Source organism: Mirounga angustirostris, unplaced genomic scaffold (genome assembly GCF_029215605.1).
Source record: "Mirounga angustirostris isolate CCGP_5_RB_7025 unplaced genomic scaffold, mMirAng1.0.hap1 SCAF_8, whole genome shotgun sequence".
Classification (NCBI taxonomy): Eukaryota; Metazoa; Chordata; class Mammalia; order Carnivora; family Phocidae; genus Mirounga; species Mirounga angustirostris.
The window spans coordinates 133,947,665-133,963,925 of NW_026991716.1; the positions used below are offsets into that span (position 1 = coordinate 133,947,665).

The window sequence follows — 16,261 nt, forward strand, 5'->3', positions numbered from 1 at the left end:
CTCTGTGTGCATCGGTTTTGCCTGCTCAGTTGGACTGGAAGCTCCTTGCAGACAGCACCACTGTCTCACCCAACCCCGTGGCTGTGGGCATAATCTGTGCTCAAGGAGTACTTAAGCCAGAATCACAATCCAGGCCCCTGCATGAACTATTCTGAGGCTGCCAGGTCTGCTCAGCATTTCATTCTTTCAGATCGATAGATGACATCCACAGAAGCCTGCCTAGCTCTTCGATAATCTGTATTTTGGCCCCTGTTACTATTCCACACCTCCAAGCATTTTCTGCTAAAGGAGCTGACTGAGCAAACCCTTGAAGATATTTTTCATTTCCTTCGATGGAGCATAATGCTTTCATATATAAACACAATAACACAGTCATCACATCTGCACTTACATTACAGGAACGGCTGTATACTCAGCAGCACTCCCGGCCAGGCAAGGAGCCCACGAGTTCTATTTTCCCATTCCGATCTAAATTATGTTCATAATAAAAGAGTTTTCAATCAAGGCAAATACAATTTCATCCCAGCGTAACATCTACATTCCTGTTCTCTTTTCTCTTTTTTTTTTCCCTTTCTTTCCTTTTATTCTAGGTCACTCACCCTGGCACACATGAGATTTTTCTCTGGTGGGAATAACAGCCTTGCTCCTCAATGAACTGTAAAGCAGCTCTAAATGCATCTCCTGTAACATACCTCTGTGATTTGCAAAAGTGGGAATAAATCAAAGCAGAGAAGAGATGCACCTTAAGCCAGAAGCTAAATGTTACATCATGTAGCGCCGGGCTAGGGAAGGAGAGAGCCTGCTTTTTCCTGGCTGCACGAGATCTTTGTGCCCGTTACCTCCGCCCCAGCCCCATTAAAACAATCATCCTGAATCTGCGGGGAAATTGTCACCTCTTTCTTTCCTGCCATGGCAGCTGGTATTGGAGGCTGCAGACATTGCTCATTCCCTTCAAGGTTCTTAACACACACGCAAAAAAGAAAATGAAGCTTAATTTGTTAAAAAAGAAGAAAAAAAGTGTCAGCTTACCCTCAGGCTCAGCGCAGGCACCAGGGGAAAAAAGCAAAGATAAATGCTTCTAGGTGAACTGGCGCTGAGTAATTCTCCACTCACTCTGCTGCTTCGTTCTATGTATCACATTAATCATGCAGGATGGGGAGACATTTCAAAACTTAAGCAATTTTCAAACAAAGATGCACCATTTAAAAAAAAATACAATAACATAACTTTATTTTGTGATGCTTTCTTTGTGCCAGTGTGAATCTGAAAAATGTGCTGCAGATGTTAGTACAAATAATTAATTAATGCCTGGGTGGGGAAGGAGGGAGCGGCAGGAGGAAATAGACGAGCGTAAGCAGAAGAGGAACCCTCTTTCTCTTTCCACGACCTTCCCCAGATCACAGGAGCTGGGCCAGTCTTCCCATTCACCACCAGGCTTAGCTCTGCCCTGGTTCCTGGACTGATTCAAACGACAGATGGGCAGTATTTAAACAGCTCCATCGCTCCAGCCCACGGAATTTAATATGCCAGCTTCCCAGACCCCAGAGCCCTGTGATGTCCCTGGGATCTTGTGTGCTCTGCTTCTCAGAACTGAGCCCAGTTTGTGTCTCGCTACCCTGCACACCTCGAGCAAGTCCACAGATGACTGCCTCTGACACCCAGCCATGTAACTAGTAACCTGATTCCTGGGTCTGAAGCTTCCTGATGATGAGACTTGCCATCCTCAATCCGATATGCTGCCCACCTGGGATTTCTGCTGGCCTGGTCTACTTTCCTTCACGGGATGTGCCTGTCTCTTCTGGCGAATCTTAATGCTCACTGTTGCCTGACCCACAGCTCTTCTTCGGGCACCGTGCTTTGTCGTGCCTGCCCAGTTGCTTTTGCTCCTGGGCTGGATCAGCCTCCCAGCAGCACCCCCGGCCCCACCTGCTGTAGTTTGGAATGTTTGTTTTTCTTTCTGTTCTGTGTTTATACCACAATCTGACCCTCACTCCAAAGTCTGAAGAAAATAAATGAATAGACGTGGAGCAGAGGTTCCTAGAACTGCAGATAGTAGGGTTGTGGCCAAAGATACTGAGCACTAGAACAGGACATCTTCGTGGACTGGAGTATCTTGGCATAGTCCCTGAAACTCAGAATCCTGAAGTGATTGAGACAAGTGAATCTGTGTGTTGAGGGAAGGGATAGCAGCAGTGGAGATCCTGGGTCTTTTTTTTTTTTTTTTTTTTACCACAGATGTCATTGACAGATAAGCCAGGTTTCCTTGTCACAGATACAATGACGAGCTGGACTAGCATTTGTCAGTTCCAGAAAACCAAGTGTCCCATAATCACACCTACAATTCATGAGATGTGTACAGAACCTTCGGCAAGGATGAACTTGGGACACTCCATCCAGCGAGGAAAATCCATTGGTTCGACAAGAACTGGAGGAATCATTCCTTGTCTAGCAGGGCAAAACTCTACCAAGAATGTGTGAATACTATGAAATGTATCAGGTGCATGCAAAATTACACCTTAAGTAACACAAATTAAAAATCCATTTTAAGAAATAAATATTACGGAGACGATTAAAGCCCTGTGCCTGTTTCCATTCCCTCTTCTCATCAGAAATAGCCATTGTTCTGAATTTGGGGACTGTCGTTTAATTTCGGTGCATTTGTGTTTACTTCACATTGTGATGATGTGTGTGTTTGTATGAATAGTATTATTTTGCATTTCTCAATCCTGAGCAGTTCTACTCTATGTATATTCTTCTACAATTTTTTTTTCTCAATATGATTATGAGGCTTATTCATGCTGTTCTAATTCTGGGATCTGCAAACTATGGCCCATGGGCCATCCAGCTGGTGCTCTGTTTTTATATACTCCTTGAGCTAAGAATGGTTTTTGCATTGGTAAAGGATTGAATAATAAACAAAATCAAAGCAGCAGACATGACGAGGCCATCTGTGGCCAACAAAGCCCACAATATGCATTATCTGGCCCTTCACAGAGAAAGTTTGGTGATTTTTGTTCTTTAGCCTTGTCTGAGTTATTCTTATCCCTATATTCTTCTAAAATACATTTTAAAAATTAGCCTGCCAAATTTCATGAACAACCTTTTCAGGATTCTGAATGAAATTACTTTGAATTTATAGATCGTTTTGAAGGGAACTGATGCATTAATGATATTGTTCCCGTCCAATCGTATTAGTTATCTATTGCTGCTATACAAATTATCCCTAAGTCAGCAGCTTGAGACAACACACATTTATTATCTTATCATTTTTATTTTTTAGGTCGAACTCCAATATGCATGTCACCAGACTAAAATCAAGGTAGTTCGGGACTGTGTTCTTTTTCAAAGGCTCTAGGGGACACTGTTTCAGTGACTTTCCCAGCTTCTAGAGGCTTCCTGCATTCCTGGGCTCACAGGCCCTTCCATCTTCAGGCCCATCAATGACTTCACTCCAACCTGTACTTTGGCCATCCTCTCTTCTTCTTTGACTTTGGCTGGCTCTTCTGCCTCCCTCTTCCATGTCTAAAGACCCTCGTGATAACCACTGGGCCCACCCAGATAATGTAGGATAACCTTCCCATCTCAGGGGAATCATCTCAAAGTAACTATAATTTCATCTGGAACCTTCATTCCCCTTTGCCACAAAACTTCACATATTCATGGGTTCCAGAGATTGGGATGTGGATATCTACCTACCACAGGCCCACCTAGTGAGGTTTTATCTTTCAGTAATTATGTTTCTAGGTTCTACAACTTGCATTTGGTTCCTTGTATATCCTGTCCTTTGCTGAGATGGTCTCTTTTTCTATTTGTTTCACGAGTGATTGCAGTTGCCGGTTGGAACATTTTTATGAGAGCTGCTTTAAAATCCTTGTTAGATAATTCCAACATTCATGTCATCTTGGTGTTGGCATCTGTTGATTTTCTTTTCTCATCTGAGTTGAGATTTTCCTAGTTCTTTGTATGACAAAATTTTTGGATTGTATCCTGTACATTTTAAGTATAATGTTATGACACTCTGGGTCTTATTTAGATCTTTAATTTTAGCTGGCAGTTAGCAGGTTTAGGTTTAGAACATACATCCTGGCCCACTTTCTGTGGTTTGTGGTTCCAATATCAATTTAGTTTTTCAAAGCCTTGTGTTGCTATTTGGGGATGCTACACTGGGGTGTAACCCAGAGGCCAATCTGCAACCTCGGTAGCAGTCCTCACCAGAGTTCAAATCTCAAATCATTTGCTGTGTTGCTTCAGGTTGGTTTCACACATTGGCCTCTGGAGAATTTGCCCAGGACTTCATATTCAGATTTCTCTTCTTTCTGTAATGGCCACCCCCGTCTCATCCCCCAAACCTCTGCTAGATGTTTGTTGAGTGCAGGGCAGGAATGTTTGGCAGGTCTCCACTGGACAGTCCTGGGGTGGGGTGGGGTGGGGGGCGGGGGCAGTGAGGGAGTAACGACCAGTGTTCCTGTTAGCTCAGGGTAGATATGGTTGATAGAGTTTTATAGTTTTCTTTGTAAAGGTTTTGTGTATCTTGTTAGAATTATTTATTGGCACCTTACATTGCTTGGCGCTCTTCTTCTACTTCCAAACATTTTTAAAAAGTAAATTTGAATTTTGAGGTAAGTTGGCTGGAAATTTGGAGGGTGTGGCACAAAAATTATCATATAAATAAGGAGTAGTGATGGTTCTTTCCTTAGGTCTTAATTTATTGATCTTAATTAGATCAATAAATTGAGACTGGATCATTATTGAGCCGTTGTTTTTCAAGATCAATCATGAATTTTTATAATAACTTGAAGGTGTTTGGAATTGATAGAGAATTCTTAAAGCAGCTTTTCTTTTATTCAGTCTGAAGGAAAGAATTGGGAGAAAATAACTTTGAAGGCTGCAGATATTCTTATGAAAATTGAAAGGGAGAGAACAATTTAAGAAATGAAGAAAAGAAAAAAAGAAAAAGAGAAGAGAATAAAGTCCAGCATGATAAGGCTGGTAGATATCTAAGAAGATACTTTAGATTATTTGGTAACAAGGCAACCTATGTAGATAAAAACTAGGATGCCAGCCACCTCTTAGAGAAGGGAAGGACTAGCTAACTGGATAAGCAGGGCTTTCTTTGTGCTAGGAGCGTGGACCAGCTTTGCCAATAAGTATGGACAGATTGCCTGTGTTGGAATATACATAAGCAGTGCCACTAACTTAGAATTTCTACTGTATATATTGGAGGTCATAAAAGCACAACTTGTACTTTCTTCAAACATTAATAGGAAAAGGTGGAACCAGTAAGATGATGAAGTAGTGGTTTAGAATCGGTGTTGGAGGGTGTGCTGAAAGCAAGAGAGAAATTAAAGATGACTTGGAGGTATTTTGTATTTTTAGCCTAGGCGTTTTGGTAGATGATGGTGCCATTAACTGAAACAAGAAAAAAATGGAGGAAGAACAGAATTATAAAGAGAAAAACAAAGTGTTTGGTTTTGGATATGTAAAATTTGAGATGCCTATTATCTGTCCAATGGTGGTATATGTAGTTGGATATATCAGATTGGAATTTAGACAAGTCTGTGCTGGAGTTTTAACTTTGGGACTCATCAGCAAACAGATGGTGTTTGAAGCCATAGGAATGCGTGATATTACTCAAGGGAAGAAGGTAGATAGAAAAAGAAGAACTATGACCAAGTCGTAAGACACTCCAACATTTTAAAGCTGGACAGAAGAAGCTGGGAAGAAAACAGAGACTGTTATGTCACCAAGTCAAAAAAAAAGAGAAATGTTTCAAGAAGGGAGAAATGGTCAACAGTTTCAGTTGCTGCTAAAAATAAAAGGGAGTTGGATTTCACATCTTGGCGGTTATGTTGGACCTTGAAGATAGTTACAGCTGTGGAGATAATATTCTTATTGGATTGTGTTAAAGAGAGAATGTTGTGGACATTCAACTATGGAGAGTTGATTGATATAACAAACACACACATTCATGAGTAGACCAGACAAAGGACAAACCTAACTTAATAAGTTTTCAAAACTTGTCTGCACAAGAACGGGAATAGAGGATCCTTGAACAGAATGGAGACCAGCAGTATGACTTGGCTTCTATCTCACCCTACTAATCTGGAGTCCCATTCATGAGTCAAAAAATTCCTGAGACATTTCACTAAATACTCCCGGTTTTGGAACGGAGTGAAGAGAAAGATCATTCACTTTTTTTTTTTTTTAATCTTCTGATGGGAAGTTGTGAATGAATAGGGAAAGAAATCAACAAAGCTGACATTCCTTGTTGGAAGAGAAGGATCCAAGTTCACACTTAACTGGGGGATGGAATTCGAAGCCTGGGAGTGTCTCCTTATGGAAATGCATCATATCCTTTTTCTGTTGCCCCCGTTAGCTAGAATGAATCAAGATACAGGACAGTCAATGACCTCAGAAGATAAAATGGAGTCCAGGAAATCTGACTTAGTCTGCACACAACCCAAGCTGAGCTTCCGTCCTCTCTTGCATACTGTGCCATGACAGCTGCTGTTTTCTCAGACCACAGAAAGTGGTTAAACATGAAATACCCAGGCTAACGCCAAGCTTTAGAAGAGAAACAGGACCCACACAAACACTTGTACTTAAATGTTCATAGCAGCATTACTTATAATGGCCCCCCAAATGGAAAACAACCCAATGTTGTATACAATGGGATATTTTGGGCATAAATAGAAGAAATGAAGTACTGATACATGCTACAATGTGGATGAACCTTGAAAACATTATGCTAAGTGAAAGAAGCTAGCCACGAAAGACCTAGTATTATATGGTCCCATTTATACGAAATGGAATCCATTTTTATGTTCAGAATATGCAAATTTATAGATACAGAAAGTACATTAATGGTTAGGGCTGGGAGCAGGTTGAAGGAAAATGGGGGAATGACTGTTGATTGGTATGGGGTCCCTGTTTGCAATGTAAAAATGCTCTAAAATTGATTGTGGTAATATTGCACAAGCCTATACATATACAAAGAACTTTGAACAGTGCACTTTAAATGGTTAATTTTATGGTATGCAAATTATATCTCAATAAAGATTTTATATTTATTTATTTATTTTTTTTAAAAGACTGTATTCATTTATTTGAGAGATAGAGAGCGTGCGAGAGAGAGCACGAGCATGGGGAGGGGCATAGGGAGAGGGAGAAGCAGACTCCCTGCTGAACAGGGAGCCCGATGCGGGGCTCGATCCCAGGACCCTGGGATCATGACCAGAGCCAAAGGGAGATGCTTAACTGACTGAGCCGCCCAGGTACCCCTCAATAAAGCTTTTATAGTAAGAAAAGAGAGAAAGAGAGAGAGAGTGAAAGAGAGAGAAAGAGGGAACATGGTCTTAGAGAAGGCACAGAGAAAAACCCTCCAAAATTATTCACAATATGGAAGAATCATTAAAATGTCTGGGCAGAGTTAGTTAATATGAGCAAGGTAAAAACAAAACAAAACAAAACTATATATATATATATATATATACATATATATATATATATTTTTTTTTTTTGCATAGCAACTGTGCAAAAATACTACAGGAAAAAAGGGAAAATAACCAATGTAGCATAAGGAAAAAAAACCCCAATCTAGTAGAAATTATAACTCAGGTAATTCCTCAATATTGCTTCATATAATGTTGAACTGAATGAGAACAGTAAGTTAATAAGACAGGGAAAAAGACAAAATTATGAAACAACAGAATGAGATCAAAAGGGATATCGCAGATCTAAGGTAACAAGTTGGGGCTACAAGCAACATCTTTATAAAACCAATTAAAAAATTGTAAACCTTAGTAAGGAATAAAATAAACATTACTGACAGCTGAATGCCAAGTCCATAATCTCTCCCTAAGCTGAAATTCCAAAATCAAAAAACCTAAGAAAATTTAGAGGGTTTTTTGGTAACAAATGTGGTAGCATAATCTGTCCTGAACAGATGTGAGGTTATTTATAATCTTTGCTTATCCCACTTAATTTGAATATTCATATTTATACTTTTCATTGAAAAAAAAAACACATTAAAAAGGTGATTTATTTACAAAGGGGAAAGAATGAATTTGGCCTCATACATCACCACAGCAATGTCCAAAAACAGCAAACATTGGAGTCATTTCTACAAAGTTATGAGGGGAAGAGAATATGGTCCAAGAACACGACATCAAGCCCACTATCAGGTGAGTGAAAAGGCAACAGGCTGCATTCTCAAATATGAATTAAATCAGGGAATATAACACTCATGAGTCCTTCTTAAAACATCCTGCTTGACAATCCAAAAAATTAGTAGTTTAGGCTCAACAAAACTCAAGAATGGAGAAGTCAGGTCAAAGAAATGGTGGTCAACAGGCAATCTGTTCTGAGTTATCCCTTTTAAGTTATTTATAAAACATTACAAAGGCTACATTTAATCAATATTTCTTTTATCCTCCTGAACATATATGGACGTTGGAATACCTTAATTCCAGTGTCATGCTCCCATCTTCTATACCATTGTTGTCTAGTATTTCCATTTTACTTCTAAAAGCTTTCCTTCTGAAATAATAATTCATTCTCTTTTACAGTCAATGCTTAGAGATTTTGACAAAATGTCTTTCAATGTCTTTGCTTATCACTGCTTCTTGTATCCCATTAATTGAATTTCCTCCTTTCTTAAATATATCTTTTTGTAGTTGTTTCAGTGAGGGAGATAAATTTTCAGTTTTCTTTTGTTTGAAAATATCTGTATTCTGCCTTCATTTTTGGGTAATAATTTCACTGAGCACAAAATTCTCAACTGATTGTCATGTTCCTTTAGCACTTTGAAGGTATTATTTCATTATCATCTGGTCTCTATTGATGCTTTTGAGAAGGCAGCTGTTAGGTTTATTGTTCATTTGTAGGTAATTTAACGTTTTTCTTTCTGGTTACTTTAAAGTCTTTTCCTTCATAACAATGTCCCCGGCTGTTGAATTTTCTTTCCTTTCTTTCTTTCCTTCCTTCCTTCCTTCCTTTATCTTTTTCACATGTTTTTTGCCTCTGTCTGTCTCATATATTCTTCTTCTAAACTTCCAGATGAAGTTTAGAATATCTAGCATTTCAAAAAATTGTAAAGAGAAGTTAAATTTTGATTGGAATTTTGTGTAACCTATTAATTAATTTGGAACCAATTGGTATTTTGATATTGATATTCCCATTTAGACACATGCCGTTCGTTCCATTTGAAAATGTCTCTCTATAAACGTTTGGTCATTTATCAAATCATCTTCCATAATTCGTGTTAGATAAATTTATAAGCTTGCTATGTTTTTGTTTCTATTTTGAATAGGTTATTTCCTTTTTAAACAAAATCCACATTTTTTAGTTGGTTATTGCTGCATTAAAGAAATCTATTGATTTTTAACAATTTTTTTCTATCAGGATGCGTCAAGTTCTGCATAGTATCCAGGGAAGTAACATAAAGGTCAAAACTAAAAAGTGGATGCAAGGAGCAGAAATTAAAAAAAAAAAAACTACAGCAAGGGGCATTGGGTGGCTCAGTCAGTTAAAGGTCTGCCTTTGGATCAGGTCATGATCCTGAAGTCTTGGGACTGAGCTCTATGTAGGGCTTCCTTGCTCAGCAGGGAATCTGCTTCTGCCTCTCCTCCCTGCTCATGCTCTCTCTCTCAAGTAAATAGATAAAAAAATGCAGCAAAATCAGTTTTTTAAAAAAGACTATTTTTTAAAGAATGGTTTTAGGTTTACACAAAATTGAGAGAAATGTAGAAAGGTTGAAATCTGTTCTTTTTTTTTAAAGAAATCTGTTCTTAAGAACAAGTATCCTTTAATTTGTTAGACAGAAATCCAATGGCTAAAGAGTGCATTTTATTTTCAAATAGGGAAAGAAAACTAATAACTGAATACAACCAAGAAAAACCTTTTAATACATTTAATTTTCCTGCTGAAGATTAGATATATACTTTGCAGAAAGTTCTTATAAAAGCTGAATCAAACGTAAGTGGGGAAATGAATAAACAGAAAGGCTGCATATATTAAAATTAGTAGAGTTTGAATGATATCTATCAAACGACACTTAAAGATACTAAGAAATTCCAATTCAGAGGAGTCGAAATAATTTTAGAGACATCAGGGAATATACCCACCTTTTTTCCTAGAGTGTATTTTAAAATAGACCCTAGAAATCATAGAATCAAAGTCAATATCTGAGGATAAAGTAAAAGAACTGATCAATTTATAATTTAGAAATCTCTGAAAAAGCTTAAGTGGCTGCCTGACTTTGTAAAAACAAATCATGTCAGACCAATTTAATCCTCTTTTATGGCATAGTGACGGTCTACAAAGATAAGAAGCATTTGTAAAACATAATCTATTTTAACTTCAAGAAATGATTTTGTTCTGTTGCATATGTCATGTTAATTATAAGCTAAGAGAGTATGATGTGTATGATTCTCAATAGCTAGTTATCATTAACTTGTTCCTGACTGGGAACTCATATTAACAGGTAGTTGCAAGAATTCATGGTGCAGTTCTTTGGATTCAATAATTTGGTTGAAAATCTAAACAAAAGATTTAAGATATCACTAATTAAATCTATGGATATTATGAAACTAAATACTAGTATTATTATCTGGGGCTGAACTTCAAAACAATCTTGAAATATTAGAAAGAAAAATTCTAAAAGATTAATCAATACTATTAGAGAAAACTGTAAGATGTGAGGAATACTTTAGGAACTTTCTGGGGATCAAGTAGCTGATGGTAAAAAAAAAAAAAAAAAAAAAGATGGGCTCAATGAGAGTATAAAATTAAAAAAACATTCCCAGTCTATTTGTGGGGCAGAAATTGAGTTGGGGAGTAAGTGTCAAGATGATCATAGATCAAAATGTGATAGTAGGGGCCCCTGGTTTGCTTAGTTGGTAGCTCATGTGACTCTTGATTTTAGTGTTGTGAGTTCGAGGCTCACAATGGGCATAAAGCTTACTAAAAAAGAAGAAAAAGAAAAAGAAAATAAAATGTGATAGTAATAAAAAGTATGCATTAAAAAAGAGTAAGAAAGGGATGTGGAAAGAAGGAAAGAAAGAGAGGCAAATATAGAGTTTAGCTGTATTGAAAAACATGGCACACAATATCTAAAAAATCACTTTTCTCCCCAATACTAGTCATGCATCTATTAGAATGTTATGTCTCATTTTAGTCCACACATTTTAAAAAGATGTGAGGAAATGGAAATGGATTTGAAGAAGAGCAACAAGAATGATTGAAGGGCTAGAATATATATCCTAGGCTGAAAGGTTAAGAATCTAGTATTGTTTGGACTAGAAAAGAGATAGGTAAGAGATGATTTTATCACTTTCAAGATATAAAGGATTTTTGTGAAAGATAACCCACATTGGTGATTTCTCAGGTCTATAGGGGATGAAAAGAAAGCACAAAGGAGCTTAAGTTTAAGCAGAAAAGATCAGGTTTGGATAGAAAGCAGATGTCTCTGCCATGAGGGTGATGAAATTTGAAATGACTTCTACAGGAGACTCTGAGCCAGGCAGCCATATCAGTCTCCATGTTGGATGCTCACTGTTGAGCATGAAAATAAGTTTGAGAAAAATGATATCTATGAGGGGTCAGCAAACTACCTCCTGCAGGCCAAATCTGGGCCACCATCTGATTTTTGGATAGCCCATGAGCTAAGAATGACTTGTACATTTTTAAATCATTAGAAACAAAATCAAAAGAATGTTCCATGACAAAATTATATGAAATATGATTTCAATGTCCATAAATAAAGTTTCATTGGCACACAGCCATGCTCATACCTTGACGTATTTATTGTTTGTGGCTACTTTGGTGCATTAAAATGGTAAAGTAGAGTAGTTGTGACTGAGATCATATGGTCCATAGAACCCAAAATAATTATTATATGGCCCTTTACAGGAAACGTTTCCTGACTGCTGACCTACATGACTGCAGCCACTTACATAACACAAGAAATTTTTTCTCCAAGGTTTAGAAGCTTTCTTTGTTGTAGTAAAAATGGACGCCCCTGGGGTCGGCCGAGGAATATAAGCGGCACATCCTTTGAAGCGTCTTTGAGAGAGCTTTGGGTCCACAGAAGAACACACCAATGCTGCTGCTGTGGTAGGATAAGACAAGGAAAGAATGTGTTATGCAGGAGCAAGGCTAGCCAGAAACCAAGACAGAGTTATAAAATTAGTGAAGTGGTTGCGGTTGTGCCTTCATTTATTTTTCTCCACTCACTTCCTTTTTCTTAGATTCTCTCTCCTACTCAGTGCCGTACTCCCACACAGGTTCCCAGCGTCTTGTTAGACCCTGAAACACACAGGCAGGTGGAGCCCAGGAGATCGAGAGTAGCAGGGCCATGATGACTGGGGAGGGAGTTTCAATGACAGAGGTGATAGCACTTGGATTTCTGGTCCAGTGACCCTGATTCATGTCCTCCTGGATTGGTGACTAGAATGTGAGGTTCCTGTTCTGCTCTACTCCTCACTATTCCAGAGCCCACAATAGTGCTTGGCCACAGTAAAAAATACACATTTGTTGAATAAATGAATAAATGGTTCCATTGATTATGATCTGCAAGATTTTGGGCAAGATCTCAATCTCTGCATGTGCAAAAAGAGACTAATGATTACATTATATGTTTTATTGAGAACAAAATGAGATAATGCATTCAAAAAGGTTTAAAAAGTGTTAGTTATTATTAATATCTTGTTCAGCCCTGCCTTTTCATAGCTAATAAAATTTATACTAAAGTGAGAGAAGCTAGTTTATTTTTCCTGTTGGAATGCCTTTGGTTTTCAAAGAAGGCCAAAAAGAAGAATTGGAAAGGAAAAAGACATTACTGAAAGTGGAGTCACCTGAAAACTGTCCTCTCTAGTCAGGACATTTCAGAAAACCGTGTGGAAGAGGTATTGTTGCATATAGTGAGTGTCCCCGGGCTGCTCAGGTCCCTTGGGACCACGGCTGCCAGCTCTGCTTCTATAAATAAATATAAATAACACACTGGTGCAAGGATTCAGGTTGTCTCCAGAAGTCAGGCGTAACCAGTCTCTACAGGGACTTACAGACCATGCTTCCCTTGTCTTGCACTGTTCTATTCCTTATAGCATTTTTCCAATCTCTGGCACTGCGCATAAAATCACCTAGGCAGATTTTTAAAATGTAGATTCCCAGGCTTGAATCCCAGGAATGCATTTTTAGCAAGTCCCCCAGATGATATTGAGGCACATGGTCCTGTGAGCTACACTTTGAGAAACATTGTCTTGGAGAAATTACTGGGACTCTAGGACCAGCCCACCCAGCACCTCTGCTCCTTGATAGCTGGCTGTGGTTGGGAAGTTCCTCTATAGCTCGTTCTTCTTAGCTTATATGTTAACATGGTTCTCTGCCATGTAGTCAATCCACATTTTAATTATGTGTTCCAGGACCATAATAACCATGGTAGAAATTGATGGTTCAATTATATTTCAAACTCTAGCTTCAAATGAGTTTATCAAGTGGACTCATTTGTAAATGACAATATGCTTAAAACATATAAGGACTATTTTTGAAGCTATTATTCCCACGGCAAAATTCGAGAAAGTGCCTTTTCCGAAAGTATTTTCCACTGAAAAATACGAGTTTATGACTTAATGAAGCAACTTTCAGGTGTTTATGGAAATAGAAGGCACTGATTAAGAATGCTGTTGGTTCTACCCCTCTGTTGCTGAGGAGCTTTGGGCATGTTTATTATCTCCTCAAAGGCCCCCTGCTTCCTTCTCTGTGAAATGGGGTGCATGATAGGACCTAGCTCTTAGAACCTCTGAGAGGATTAGACATGACATTGCCAGTATAGCCTTCCATCCTGGGCTTGGCACATGGCCAGCCCCAGGAACAGCCTACACTCTGACCCACAAGATGTCTGTCTGCTCCGCGGAGCTGAACAGATGTGACGTGGGCTGGTACCCCAACGATGGTGACAGTCCTCCTGGATCAGCACTCCAGCACTGGGCTATTTGAATTCTGGAGTGAAACATTTTGAATGATAGATGGGTCAGGCAAAACCCTTCCCCGTAAAGAGTCACAGCTTGGCTTTGTGTCTGAGGCCCAGAGGTATCCCTGCATCCGTGTTCAAAGACGCCTATATGGGTGGTGATATTTTTCCATTCGCGTAGGTGTCACCAAAGTGATTGCCCACTGGCCCATTCCCAACAGGCTAGAGTTGCCCTTTCGTTTGCAGTCGTAGTGACTGTTTGCGGGTCCTGAGGATCCCCTTTGATGCTCTGCCTTTAAGACTCCATTTCAAAGGGTTCTGACTGCTGGCGGCCAGGTGAACCACTGGTGTCCCCAGCCGTTCACAGCAACCCTGCCTCTTTTGAAATCGTGACCATTACGCTGCACAACGAAGTACACACTTTGCTGGATTCATGTAAGTGTCATGATTATGCAGGCGCCAAAAAGTCTCACAAAGGCCATTCATTATCTCCCTTCACGAGCACTCTGTGCCTTCCTGTCCCCGCACAGGGCAGCCGATCGCTTGCCTTGCTTACCCGCCTCGGCACTTGTAGTTTCAAGCGCGGAGCTTTCTTGTCCCGAATGCATATACCGTGGGGCTCACAGAGCCGAGAATCTGCACAGAGTGTGGAAGGCACAGATGTGGCAGCATTTTTTTTTTTTCCTTTTATGAGGCAGCGGACAAGTGCAACAGAACCCTAATGGGGTTGGTATAGAAAAAAATTCTCCTATCAAGTTTAATTACCCACGATTGCTTAGAATTAAAAAAAGATTCCCTGTAAAAGAAGTATAAAAACACAAGGCAGTATCCTTTGGTTTACAGCCTGCAAGCTGCAGAGCTTGCACATGAATGAGGACTTGGATCCAGGACAGCATTAGCGGCATCGATCAGTCTGGGCTGCTGACTTTGATGGGAAAAGGACAAATTTTACACGAGCTGCAAAGATGGTTTTAACATTAGCAGTATTATTTTTAGCTCTGATGAACAATAAGGAGAATCCTCCCGCTCCCCCTCTTATTTGCTAAATAACTATTGTGCTCTTTTCTGTAGGGTTGATGCATTTTTCAAAACATTTCAGCAATGCCATGCATGAAAGGCATCCAAAATGTCACCCACCAGGAGATTTCTGCTCAGCAGATATATGGGAGAGTGGGTGGGCCCGGGAGTAATCCCACCATCTTGCTGGATTCCCAGGTTCTGCTGCCTTGAGCACTTCTCTCTTTAAATTGTACGTTTGTTTTTATGTGTTGGCTTTTATGCTTGGTAAGTTATAACCCTGTAGGGGCAGACCCTAAACCCCATTTAAAAAAAATCAAATTACTTTATACCCTGAGTGCATTCTGCAAATAAAATCGATAAACAGAAGCTTCCCGTGGATTTATGGAGGCTTAGAAAGAAGACAAGGAGGGCTACAAACTTGGTATCAGACAATGGACACAACTTCTGGTTAATCTTTCCTAGCGAATGTTTTTCATTAGAAATTCCTCCAAATGATTCATCGTATAATTATATTTTGTACAGCACCTTCTTTTCACAACCACAGATAATAATTGTGTTGGCCAGCTTTTTTTTTTTTTTTTTTTTTAAACCCATCTCCCGGTTGATTTGTAGCAGCCTGCTCTGTGACTTCTCTCTGCATCTTAATTACTCAGTGGTTCATTAGGAGCTACAAAGTCCCTAACAGTGCTTGCTCACTGCTGAGAATTAACTTGCTATTCCCACCAACTCCATTTTATTTGGGAAGAATTAGGAATCTGGTCCCAGCTTCCACATCCTTCTCATGGTCCCTTCACTTGCTGATGTTGGTCACTGTGCTCAGCTCCGTGGGGGCACAGAGAAAGTTGTTGTCTTTGAGGATGGTCATGGTCCAATAGAAAATGAAATAAGAGAGAAATAAAAGTAGGTGACTTGTAGCGTTAGATGCCAGGGAATGGTAGGGCCATTTTTCTGCCCATCCTCTCTCCTCCCCTCTCTGATAAAACACAGGAATGTATACACCTTCATCCAGAAATATGCTCATATAGTTGCCATATCTAATGATTTTCTAGGTAAAACCATCAAAGATGCTTAGCAGAATAATGACAAATCCACTTGTGCTCACCCAACCTCCCTAACCTTTGCTACCAAAAATAGAGTAAAGCCAGTAATTTTCATTGAATCTTCACCTGACTCTAACTGGAGGGAGAGCTGGATGTCCTCTGGTGGAAAGGTACTATTGAAACATGCTAACGTTATCCCAGTCATAAGTTAATGGTGGCTTTATTTCTCTCA

General features: G+C 39.3%; 1 protein-coding gene across 1 annotated transcript in view; it reads right to left on the reverse strand.

Moving 5' to 3' along the window:
- Nucleotides 1–11,982: 11,982 nt before the first annotated feature.
- Nucleotides 11,983–16,261, reverse strand: part of NOX3 (NADPH oxidase 3) — a 56,191-nt gene continuing 51,912 nt past the window's right edge. The window contains exon 13 of the mRNA XM_045866175.2: nucleotides 11,983–12,109. Coding sequence (XP_045722131.2) covers nucleotides 11,983–12,109 — 127 coding nt within the window. The remainder of the gene's footprint in view (nucleotides 12,110–16,261) is intronic.